Here is a 14,017-nt window from a genome sequence, read left to right on the forward strand (position 1 = left end):
GAAATATATATATATATATGTGTGTGTGTGTATATATATATATATATACATATATATATATATATAAATATATATGGGCTTAGAAATATTTTACTTTTGATTCAGGAATTCCAGTTCTGTTCACCACAACTAAAGAAATAATTCATAATAAAAATAATCTTTATGTATAGTGACATCTATAGTTGCAGTAAATTGCCACTAAATTAAACATTGAACAACAATGGTTATCTAGGTACACCCAGTCAACTAAATATTAATATTCAAAAGAATTGCATTTCAAAATTGTTTAGCACTATGGGAAAATTATGCTTTAAAATTTAAATTCAAATAGGATAAAATACTGTACTTTACATAAAATTATAATCATGTTTAAAAGCAGACTGGAGGAAAACACAATTTTTTTCTATTTTTTATTTTTTGGAATTATTTTAACAAGCATAAGTCTTGTAAATGAGGGGGAAAAAACCACTAAAATATTTGTAAGGCCAACCACCAATCTATGTATTGAAAATATCCTGAAACACTAATTTTGTAGCCTGGTCTCTAATTAATGTTTTTTGTTTACCTACTGATTGTGTAAGAGAGAAAAATGTTTGCAAAAATTTACTAATTTCATTTGGTAAGATACTTCAAACAGATGAATATATTTGCAGTCGATGCGGAAGCTCTCTAATATAGCTAAGCATCAAGTACTGCAAAGGTGGTCTTCCTGACGGCTGCCAAGCTCTCTGTTCCTGTCATTTCTCACTCCCTGGGCACATCAATTTAGGTGGAGTCCTCTGGTGTATCAAGGGAAGGAAGAGGAGGTAAAAAATCATCACTGGTGCTACGCACTACTGTTCAGATGGTAAATTAGTACACCGTTTTTGGAGGGCCAGTTTCACATTCCATATCAAAACCTAAACAAATACATATATGTACACATATGCTTTGCCTAGGTAACTTTTGACATCTAGAAATATATATTTGTGGTAAGAACATTTATCTCTGAACCATTTTTGGTATAAAAACTAGAAATAAATATGATGATGAAAATTAATTCATTTAAATACAGTGTAATATGTTTACTAGACAGAATGTTGAATAGCTATTAAAATCACATTTACAAATAATATTAAATATTAAGAATGCAATTAAATGATGTGAGAAAATGCTCATAAATTACTCTTTAAATGTTACAAATCAATATGCATGCTTTGATTGCACACTTTAAGAAAAAGTGATATATTTTTAATGTAAAAAGAAATTGGAAATATATACAACAATTGATTTGCAGTGTGCAAGTCTGGGGTGATGAGATTGTGTTTGATTTTATATACTCTTTTTTCTTTTTCTTACTTTTTGGCTACGACCACCAGGGAAGTCCCTGATTTTATATAATCTTTTGTTTAGTTTACTCAGTTTAGAATTTTACAAATTTTTGTAGTGTATAAATATATATATATATATATACATATATATATATATATATCAATACGGTAATCATAAAAAATTCATAAAAGAGCTTTTTTTGTTAGCTATTTAAAAATTGAGGCAAAGAGATTCAAACTATTTACTAAAATTGTGTTTGTATAAACTTAAGAATAAATTGTATTTACCTAAGCACTAACCTCTGATTCATTAACAAAGTAAGTTAATTTTAGCCACATTGCCAAAATATCTGTAAATAATCATGCAGTCATGTTTATTTCTCAGTGAGGCAAACCACAAATTCTCTGAACCATAGCCAGAATAGATCAAAACGTTTTCTACTTCAATGGAAGCTTTGTTATAATCTCCATATGGAAGAGGAACAAAGTAAACACATCTGCTCTATGAAGTTGTTCTTCTGAACATTTCAGAAATAATGAATTAGACTGCATTTCAGACTGGTTTGATTGGGAGACAGAAGGTATTTCTGCCCAAGGCTTGTAAAGAAACTTTTGTTTTGTGCATAAATATCTCAATTTCTACATGCCAACATCTTCATCTCCTACCTCCGCTCTGCCAACCCCACACTTTTTAAAAGACAACATTTCTGTTCATTTTTTGTTGAACAGATAAACTCAGAAGTACATATATATAGACAGATGTATTTATACATCTTTCTCTGCCTTTCACTATATCTTATAAATAGTCACAATTTGTATGTAATTTTGACTACCTGGGTTTTTATACAGCTTCTTGAATATAAATACTGATATTTAAAAATGCAATAAGATGTCACCACAGTCAATTGCAAGATTTGGAAAGTGTTATTTATTCTTTTGGCAGAAATATTTCCCCAGTATTTATGATAACGAAGTTTATGATTAGCTAGCGAAAGTTAATCAGGTAAAGAAATTTGCTGGTGAAACTTCCTCCACTTCACGTAAAAACCAAAATATGTTCCCTTAATATCACCTGTCTGATACAATCATTTAATAGGTGAATACAGAATCACCAAAAATTTTTATTCATATATAAATGCTTTCATTTATTTAAAACATAAATGAGATCACATTACATATTAGTCTATAACTTATTTTTCCAATATACTATGAAAATTAATCTGCATTGCTATTGTGGAGATTATGTATGGTCAAATTATTTATTTCAGCTTTGATTAAAATTAAAGTTAAAATCATGACAATTACTTTAATAGTACAGATCTTGGACAAGGGTTTCCTCTTAAGCTACTGACACAGATTTTAAAACTTCAAGGTACTGAGCTGCCCAATGTAAATACATATATGGATAATGGTAAAAATTGGAGAATATGCACAAGACTTGAAGGTTCTAAGAACATACAAGTAGTCAGGTTGCTTAGGGATCTTTTGCCACATTCATATTTATTCTATACTTAGTAAGTATGAAATTGATTCTTGGCTAGTTCGTTTATAACACTCTCAAGAAAGATTCCAATTTATCCACAATGTTTTATCTTTATAAACTAACATTTACCTGTGAAACTAGACTGTTTATTTGATTTTGAAGGAAACTTTATTTCTCATGAATTTTTTATTGTCAATTAGATTCAAATTGACTCATTAACCTTGCCATATTTAAATTACTTATTGTGAATTCACTGATTCTTTTTATAATTGGGTAAAACTGTATAAACTGGTTAACATTCATTTGAAATGTAGAGGAAAAATAAACTTTTATCCTCTTTTTATCAAACGGTCCATAAAAATATAACACAGATTTTATCTTTGACAACACATAAGAAATCTATTTTATCCTGGTTTTTAAAATCTGCCCTGCATTTCCTTGTGTGGGTATACTACAGCTTACTAACTATTCAATTTTTGATGGACATTTAGATTGCTTCAGGTATTTAAAACTTTTATAACATACTGAAAATATTACTTGTACCAAATAGATGATATGTATTTGTTGAATGAAAAATCATCTCTCGATTTTCCTCAGGTCTTGGAAAGTAGGGGTTGGGTACTTCCCATTTATTAAATTCTATATCCCAAGGCCCTCAACTCATAGCACACATGTGTAGTTCACTAAATTTTATTGAGTGTTGAAAATGTTTTGTGTATAGCTTGAATTTATGGCTAAGGATGGGGATCCTCTTCCTAAAACATCCGAGTTGGATATATGGCTGGACTTCACAGGTATTAACTGTAGGTGCAGAATACCACACGAAAAGGACCTTCATGAACATGATGGAATGAAACCAAACCACAGAAAGAAGCCAGCACTCACCTGGACGAGGAACATAGCTATGTGGTTATATTCTCCACGGCCCCCTTGCTTAACAGGAACTGTCATAAAGAATTTGCTGCCATCTCTAGAAAACACGGGCTCCTCGTTCTAAAACATAGAAGCACATGCAACAATCTCAAAAGGGCATTTGAAAATTGTACTTCCAACTATTGCTAATACATGCATGGAATAGACCAATAATTGATTTAAGGTTAGTTTGGCAAATTGTCGAATTTTTTAAAAAATAAAAGTATCACAGTATGTTTTAAAGTGAACGCAATGATGCATTGGGCATATGTGTGTGTTTGAGTGATGAGATGGATGGGAAAGTTTCTTGCATACTGGATAGAAATGATTTACAATTAGACTGAAGACACTTTTTAAATTGGTTCAGAAAAGAACTTTCATATCTTCACATATGATATGATTGTGTTTAGAAATTTATCTTTCAAAAATAAAGAAAATATTAACATCTGCACCAGTTTATCAAAATCATTTTTTTAATTTAGAAAATTTTCTAACATATAATGTTTAATACATTTTTCTGAAATCTTTTACTCAACAACTCAAGTTATTGAAGATATATTTCTGATGATGTACACATGAATTTACTGTAAATACAAAAATGAAAAGGCTGCAAAATTGGAAGGAATCCATTGAAAATAATTTAATTCAAATTTCCCATCCTCACTGCTCACCCCTTCACAAACACACAAAAACAGATGCCCATTTGATGATTTTTTAATTAAACTCTAGTAGCATGTTAAATCAATACAATTGTTTTTTAAAATTAAATGATGGATGACATACATATAGATTGCTTTCTTTTGCTCCAGGGGAAACATTAAGAAAATCGGCCTATGTAACAAAACATCAAGTTTTTTCTTTTGGATTAGTGAGAGTGATTATACATATGGTATAAAGAAAGGCTTTGGTATGGTTTCCTCAGTAGGTCTTCAGAATGCCTCACAACTATTTTTAGATGATCTGACCCTCCACTCTCTTCCTGCTCTCCTCTTCTTTCCTTCTCCTGCTTCCTACATTTTCCTGCTCCAGTGCCTTTGCACTTTTTTTTTACCCTTTGTCTGGCTCTTTCTCATCTCTCTCTCTTTTCCTTCCTCCCTCCCTCCCTCCCTTCCTTCCTTCCTTTCTTGGTGGAACCTATTTCTTTTTTAAAAAATTTTTACTGGAGTATAGTTGATTTACAATGTTGTGTTACTTTCTGCTGTACAGCAAACTGAATCAGTTATACATATACACATATGCACTTTTTTAGATTCTTTTCCCATATAGGCCATTACAGAGTATTGAGTGGAGTTCCCTGTGCTATACAGTAGATCCTTACTAGTTATTTATTTATATATAGTAATGTGTATATGTCAATTCTAATCTCCCAATTTATCCCTCTCCCTTTCCCCCCTGGAAACCATAAGTTTGTTTTCTACATCTGTGACTCTATTTCTGTTTTGGAAATAAGTTTATTTGTGTCCTTTTTTTAGATTCCACATATAAGCGATATTATGTGATATTTGTCTTTTTCTGACTTCACTCAGTATGACGATCTCTAGGTGCATCCATGTTGCTGCAAAAGGATCTTTTTTGATCTCATCTCTTTCTTGTATCTGTCATCAGTGAGGTGTTTCCTGATTACCCCATATAAAGTGTGATCAGGAAAGCCAGGTCATCCAACTGTGTCTGAATCCCTCATCCCACTTTTGCCTACTGCCTACTATTTTCCGTACCACCTAACACCATGCATATCTTATGTATGTATACATTTGTTTGTACATGAATGGATATGTGTATATGTGCATATAGGTAGGTAGGTAGATAGAGAGGTAGGAGGTGTTCCTCTAGAATGTAAGCTCCATTCTTCACTGCTTTGTCTCCAGCACCCAGGACAGTGACTGTCACATAAATTGTACTTAATAATCATTTACTGAATGAATATGTAAATTAACAACTATTTTAATAATCTCGAGTCTGATTCTAGCTTTATCAGTAATAACATCCCATGATAGAAACATAAAAATATTATTTTCCTTGTCTACTTCATGGACACTCATGAAAATATAAGATGATATGTGTAATAAATTTAAAACTCTGAGGTAATACAATTCAAGGATGGGAAAATTGCATTACAAGACATATAATAAATACTGACAAGACACTTGACTGAGTGAATCACATTGTTCAACTATGTTCCATCTCTTGCCCCTGTGGAATATTTCTCTGTTTGCCTTTGCACATGGGGTTTCTTCTGTCTGGCCTAACCTTTCAGTCATCCTTTTTGTGCTAAATCTTACTCATTTTTTACTTAAACTCAGAACAGAAACCATTTCCAAATTTCCTTAGTTAGAGAGTCTCTTCTAGTTAGGAAATCTCTCCTCAGAGATCCTGAATAGTACTCTGTATTCATCTCTAGCATGGCTTTCAGTACACTCTATTATATAGTTGGCTTCCTTCACTAGGCAAGTAATAATTAAACTAAGTTTGTAATTTTATCTTTTTTAGCTCTATTGCCTAGGACACAGTAGGTGACCTTCTTATAGTTGAACAGATGAGTGCATGTGTACAATGGGCAAAAATATTTGTTACATATATCACTTTATCCACCACATTTACTCCAAACTATTGGCTTCTCCCTTATTCAACATTCTCCTCCTGTGCTTTGCTCTAAGAATAAATTAGGTATGGGAATATCTGAGCAATGTCCTTTTTATGTTAGTCCCTGTTCCTCCAATTCTGGTACCTTAGAAATAGTTCATTTTAAAGAGTAGATGGGAATTATAATCTCCGATACATTGCTAGGTTTAAAAACTTTCACCATTGAACCGTAACTAGTTATAAACATACAGCTCTATGCAGAGCCTTTCCTGCAATCAAATAAAGTAGAGCCAGTCTAACTGTCTACATTTATGACCTTAAGCAAGGCAGTATTTATGGCACACAGGATAATGAGCTGAGGATAACAAAGTCCACCTCTTGGCCGAATATTTTTTACACTGGTTATTCCAACTATAAGTCTCTTGAAAGCTAGGGCAAACATGCCCACTTCTCTCTGCTCTTCTCACTATCCAGAAAACAAGCATATGAGTATTACATTAAATTTCTAATTTTCTTGGAAACTTGCTTCATCTCATTATACATTCTCATCCTTTAAATTTCATTGAATTCTAAGTATTTCCTGAAATTCCCTTAGAGCTTTTGGAGAAAAAGTTAACCATGACAAACTACTCCCTGCATTTTCTTATTGAATAATTGATAACTGGTTTCTTTATTTTAAAAAGTTTCTATTAAATAGTCATAAATTTGGGACTTAAAATGTAGATAACATAATCCCAAAAGAGCATGCGTTGTGTTGTTGTATGTTAGACTATTATGAACATCACTAGCAATTAAAATGGTAGAAAAATAGGTTTAATAACGCAGGCAATTTAGAATAAATCCATATCCACATTATGTTATTGTTTTCAATGATTTTTATTTTAAGTATCTAATTTAATTTTGTAAGAGCCCATTATTGATTAAAAAAACAAGGGTTTTTTTCCCAATTTCATTTTGTACATTGACTAAGATTAAATAGTTCATATTGTTACCTATGGATAGATGATAGATGGATGATAGATAGATAAGATAGATAGATATAGATAGATAGATAGATAGATAGACATGCCTATACTTCAAACAAGCAAAGGTTTAGCCTATTCACAATCCTTCTTATTCTTTTTCTTTATTTGTTCAACAAGTATATATGGATCTCTTCTTATAACCAGACTCCATATTAAGCATTTGTATTACAGTGGGTAACAAAAAATGAATAACCTTCCTGCTCTTGTGATGTAGTAAAAAACTCACAGAACTAACTGTATGAGTGTTACATAAAGATTACACTTGACTTTAACTTTTATTGGGGAATGTGATTTGTTTAGGGTGGTTGGAGGAGGTGACTTCTTAAGCAGGTGATTTAGGCTGAGGTTTGACAAATGAGCAGCCTTCACATAAGAAAGTAGTTGAGAGAAATCTGTTCAGAAGGAAGAGTTCACATAAAGGTCCTGGGAATATGAGGGCTAATGGAGAAAATGGGAGAAAAGACGGTATGACACAGAGCTGGAAAGGCTTTCAACTTAATCCTTTGTAGACCCTTTAAGGATGTTGGTCTTTATCTGTAGAACAAAGGGGAGATAAAAATTGTTTTAGTCGTGAGAGAATATGAGTGTTGTGGGTAGTGACAATCAAATACATATTTTGAAAAGATCACTCAGCCAGTCTGCGGTGTGGAGAACAGATTGTCAGGTTCCTAAGGGGAACTCTCAACCCTAAGGGGCTGAGAGTTCACCAGTTAAGGAGGAAATGCAGTGCCTGTAGTTTGATCCTGTATGGTGTTTGTGAATTGGAGAAAAGTAAATTGACTTGAGGTCTTTGAGAGTAAAATCAAAATAACTTGGTGATGAATAACATATGCAGATAAGGATAAGACAGTGTTTAAAAATCCCCACTAGGTTTATGATTTTGATAGCTGGATGGATAAATATGTCCTTGACTCCTATGATAAGAAGACAGATTGACTGGAAGAGAGAGGAGTTCAGTTTGCACCTGTGGAGTGTGCAGTTACTTTTATAGATTCAGGAGAAGATGCCAAGCATGAATTTGGATATTTCAGAACTCAGAAGTGAGTTGCCTGGGGCTATACACTTGGTGGTGGTAACTGAAACCACAGATGTATATGACACCCAGGGAGAGAATATAAAATAAAAGAGCACTGTAAAGAACAAAACAAATCAAAACCAAACAAGCCAAACAAAAGACTTCCCTTTGCAAAAAGTAGTGATGAAATTAGTAGTAAAATGGGCTCAGCTATATTTGAATAATCTATTTGTGTTTCCTTCTGAAATGTCCAGTATGAAAGCATGTTGTGGAGATGTTTGTTTATTCTTCTGTGATCATCTGGATTCCAGCTTCATTTATATCACAAGCTAGCATTATGAGCTAGTATATATCTAAGGAAAGAAATGTTCACCTGAATAATCTCCACATAACCAATTTATGTGGAGGTTTAGTCAATTTTCTGGGTGATTTGAGCAATGCTGATGGTTTGTAGTTTTAATGGGTCACATCTTTTTCTCTTTCTTCTATACAAACATTTACTTATATGAATGGTCCTGAAAATGGATCCTGGTAGTTATTCTACAATTTACGTCCTACAAAAAACAGAAGTAATCTTTCCACAAATGATGTCATAGAACCCAAAGTTATAAATATTTTAATGAAAAAGACTCATTTATTCAAACATAACAGAGCCTTAAATTCATACTACTGAAATAACTTTTGAGAAAAAGTTATACATAACAAATGAGTGAACAGGATGGGCATGATGGACAAAATGTGACATAAAGAGACCACCTATACCATACCTGTTTAGATAGCCATGTATCTGATGTCATCTCATATTTCTGAAACAAAACAATTAACTCCATGAAGCATCTAAAGACCAAAATGAGCATGCATCAATTTAAGCTTTTTTACACTGTTATCCTATAGGCACTTTTTTCCTTCCTGCAGCTGGTGAAATACCACGAGAGATCACATTGTCATTATTGATTTAAACTGAATGAATAAGTAGAGAATTGGGATGAAATGATATTTTAATTATAGTCTTTTCTTTGGTGAACTCCTTCAGAATTCTCAGTTGTATTTAACCAGAGACAGAAGATCATTTTCCGGCTCCGTTTGATTACTTCATTCAAACTGTTTTGAACCACTAGACACTGTCTCTTTTCACATCTAGGCATCATCAGGAAACAAATACTAAGTCCTTCCAAAAAACTGGGCAAACAGCCAGGAATAAAATTTAAAAGTGGACATTTTGTCAACATTCGATCCACTCTTACCATAGTCATTTTTTCCCCTTAGGGAAAACAATTAAACATTTGAAATGGCAAAATTTTACGTATCTTTAAAATAATCCTGCATAGGATCAGAACCAAAATTATATTTCAAAAAGCAAAATTAGACAAATTTCATCTCAAGTTGAATATGTGTAGATAAAATAAATTTTAGTAATGCTGTTTACATGTAGTAACTTATGAAATATCTTGTGGTTCTCTGGAAAAAATGACTCTATAATAAAAGTATTAAAATGAAGAAAACTAAATCATAATATGTTAGAGATTTTACCTCTATGCAAAAGTACGCATTTCAAATTGTAAATAATGATTATTATTTATAGGGTTTTTTTTTTTTACCAATTTCCTCTTTTAAAGCCATATTATTATTACATTATAATTAACCATTTTCCATTTTCAGGGCTTTTTTCTTCCAATAGATTTTCTCTATATACAGACAACAGAAAAACATCTAACTAAATCATTCCTTGATTTTCTAGACACACTTCAGCAATAATCACCCTTGATATCTGTAAAACACAGACACACACAAAAATATGTCAGTGCCACTGCTCATTAGTGTCACTAAGTTCTGTTAGAATCCACGAGGGTCCAAAACTTCACGTGCAATTATCTGTCTTATTATTTCTATTATTGTAGAAAGTAAAAATTTTAAACTCCGTAAATGGAATAGAAATATAATGGAATATCAATAAGGTATCAATTCAAGACTATGATAGGGTTCTTATATCTTTTCTATTGAAGCACTTTACCTATATAGATTTTCCCTATATAGAGATGGCAGGCTTTCTCTAACTAGAATACGTATATGCATGAACAATTTTTAAATGACTTTGTAATTGTCTCAGTAAGAAAGCATCCAGAACACTTTAACAAATAAATGATGAAATCCTGGTCAATCTATAAGCCAGCCAGATGAAAAAGGATAATTGAAATAAATTTTCTAATATATGCAAGCTAAATGTAAAGAGTGTCAGCGAAACCCAATAAGTAAATGGCTGATGCATCAACTTTGTTTTCATATCTATGCTCATCATTCCAATCACAGAGAAATTTTTTCCTCTTTATTGCTATCTTTTACAGACCATTTAAAAATTATGTTTAAAAATATTGAAGTGTAATTTGCATATAGTGAAATGTACAGATCGTAAGTTTATGTGATGAGTTTTGATAAATGTATTTACATCCCATCAAGACATATGACCTTTACATTTCCAAACACATTTCCTCGTGCCCCTTCACAGTTTCCAAAAAGGCAACTACTCTTCCATACCTTTTTCCATAGATTAGTTTTGCCTGTTTTAGAAATTCAGATAATGGGAATCATGTATTATGTACTCTTTTGTGTGGGGCTTCTTTCACACCACGTTTTTGAGATTCATTCATATTGTTCAGTGTATCAGTATTCTGTTTCTTTTTAAATTGCAGAGTGGAATGTCACTGTATTGATATGCCTCATTTTGTTTATTCATTTCTTGTTAATGGACAGTTGGATAGTTTCCAGGTTTTAGCTATTGTGAATAAAGCTTCTCTAAAAAACACTTTTTTAAAACAAATCCTTTGGTGGAAACAGGTTTTTATTTCTCATGCAAATATCTAGGAATGGAGTTCCTGAGATATATATGCACACACATATATATTTATATATTTGTGTTTAACTTTCTTTGAGACTACAAATCATTCTTTTAAAGTAAAGTCACACTTCTACCCACAAAGAATGAGATTTGCAATTCTCCACAGCCTCATCAGCAGTTAAAACTGTCACCCTTTTTGTTGTTGTCTTAATTTTATTCATTTTAATGGTATGTAGTGTTACCTCATTATGATTTAATCTATATTTTCCTAATGTCTAACAATTTTGAGTACTTTTTCATGAATTTGTTACTTCCTTACAAGTTTCTGTTCACACATTTTGACTTTTTCATTGGGTTGTCTTTTATTATTGAAATGAATATATTTCTTCGTCAGATGCACATTTTGAAAAATATTTTCTCCCAGTCTGTGGTTAGCTGTTCGATTTCCTAATAGGGTCTTTGATGAGAAGTTTCTAATTTTGATGATGTCTAATTTATTTTTTTCTTTTATGATAATGACTACTTTGTCTATTCAATATAGTGAAGTTATATTCCATCTTTTCATCTAGAAGATTGAGAGTACTAGCTTTTAGATTTAAGGCTGTAGTGTGTCTCAGATTAATTTTAGAATATAGTATAAGAAATGTCAACCATCATTGTATTTTCCATCTGGTTATTGATTGTTCCAGTGCCATTTCCCCCTACTGAATTGCTTTGGCACCTATGTTGAAAATCAATTGATCATATAAATATAGATCTATTTCTGGAAACACTATTCAGTTCAATTGATCTATTTGTGTGTTCTTTTGCCTCCACTACAATCTCTAAGTTTCTGTGGCTTTCTGGTTATTCCTGAAATCATGTAGTGCAACTCCTCCAATTATTATCTTTTTTTTTTTTACTGTATTGATTTAGCTGGTCAGGTCTTTTGTAGTTCCATATGCATTTTAAAACTATCTTGTCTGTTTCTACCAAAAAAAAAAACAGTCTGCTGAGATTTTAATTCATATTGTTTTGAAACTATAGTACAATTTGAGTAGAACTGACATCTACAACATGAAGCCTTTCAATTCAGGAATGTGGCTTAGCTTCTTCTTTAGGTCTTCTTTAATGCCTTTCAGCAATGTTTTAGTTTTCAGTATTAGGATTTTGCCACTCTTTGTTAAATTTATTCCTATGTACCTAATGTTTTAAAGATTTTAATAGTATTTTTATTTTCCATCATAATATTACCAATCTTAGAAATATATTTTGTTGCTTCTTAAATCTTTATTTTGAAACAAGTGCAAACTTACAGAGAAGTTAAAAGATCAGTTCAAGAAACATCTGCATATCCTTTAGACATATTCCTCATGTATTTATATTGTGCTTCATTTGCTTTATTATTATATATCTCTCTCTGCTGCTTCTAAACTATTTGAGAGGCTGGTAGAAGTCTCTTTTTTCAAAATCAATTAAAAATTAGAAATTTACTTTTTTTCTAAGCAATTTGACAGCAATTCTGAAGTATTGTATCCATTTACCCCTAAATAATTCAGTGAGCATTTCTTAAGAAAATTGTAGTATCCTATATATTCACATATTTTTTACAGTAAAATGATAAAAATCAGGAAAGGGAAAAAACAATTGAAGTTGGTGCCTTGACTTATGAATTGTCATCTATTCTAGTATTTTTGGTAGATTTCTTACATTTTATTTATACAATAATATCATCTACAAATAAAGATAATTTTACTTTTTCCTTACCAATCATCACGATAGTTATTCTTTGAAAGTTACTCTGATTAGAGTCTCTAATAAGTTTGCTTAACAGAGTTAGAATGTGTATCCCTACCTTATTGTTGATCTTTAGGTGAACAAGGATAATGTTTCACTATTGAGTATAATATTTACTGGTTACTTTGTGGGTATCCTTCATCATACTGGGGATGTTACTTTCTATTCATTTATGTTGAAAGTCATCATGAATGAATGTTGATTTTTGTCAGTTGCTTTTTCTTCATCTATTAAGATAATTGCTTATTTATTTTTCTATTTTTTTTCTGTTGAAACAGTGAATTACATTGATTTTCAATATAAACTAATCTTAAATTCCAGGGTAAAACCCCATTTAGTCAAGATGCACTATTCTCAATGTTGTCCAGAATGATATATTAATATGATAAAAAATTTTTTGAATGCAATGTTCATAACAAATATCAGTCTAAAACGGTCTCTCTTGTAATGTCCTTGTCTAGTTTTGGTAGCATGATAATGTTACCCTTATAAAAATAAGTTGAGAAGTTCTCTTCATTTTCCACTTTCTAGAGAATGTAGGAATGGTAGAAACTATTCCATTATTCCCCAGTTTTATTGAGATATAATTGACATACAACATAGTATGAGGTGTACAACATAATGATGTGATACATGTATATATTATGAAATGATCACCACAATAAGTTTAGTTAATAGCCATCATCTCATATAGCTAACAAGTTTTCTCCTTGTCATGAGAACTCTCAAGATTTACTCTTTCAGCAATTTTTAAATATATAATACAGTATTTAACTATAGTCATCATGTTGTACATTACTTCCCCAGAACTTATTACCTTTTAACTGAAATTGTACCTTTTAAACACCTTTACCCAATTCTCCCACCCCCCACTCCTGACTCTAAAAAGCACAAATCTAATCTTTGTTTCTATAAGTTTGCTTTTTTATATTTCATGTATAAGTGAGAGCATACAGTACTTGTCTTTTGCTGTCTGACTTATTTCACTTAGCATACATGCCCTCAGGTTCCATCTATGTTGTCACAAATGGCAAAATTTCCTTTTTAATGGCTGAATAGTATTACATTGCATATATATGACAT

General features: G+C 31.6%; 1 protein-coding gene across 1 annotated transcript in view; it reads right to left on the reverse strand.

Annotated features, from left to right (window-relative positions):
* DPP10 (dipeptidyl peptidase like 10) overlaps nucleotides 1-14,017 on the reverse strand; it is a 674,557-nt gene that overhangs the window by 68,873 nt on the left and 591,667 nt on the right. Inside the window, 2 exon segments of the mRNA XM_036858000.1 lie at nucleotides 3,679-3,786; nucleotides 9,093-9,131. Of these exon segments, the coding sequence (XP_036713895.1) occupies nucleotides 3,679-3,786; nucleotides 9,093-9,131 (147 nt within the window).

This window comes from Balaenoptera musculus, chromosome 7 (genome assembly GCF_009873245.2).
Source record: "Balaenoptera musculus isolate JJ_BM4_2016_0621 chromosome 7, mBalMus1.pri.v3, whole genome shotgun sequence".
Lineage (NCBI taxonomy): Eukaryota > Metazoa > Chordata > Mammalia > Artiodactyla > Balaenopteridae > Balaenoptera > Balaenoptera musculus.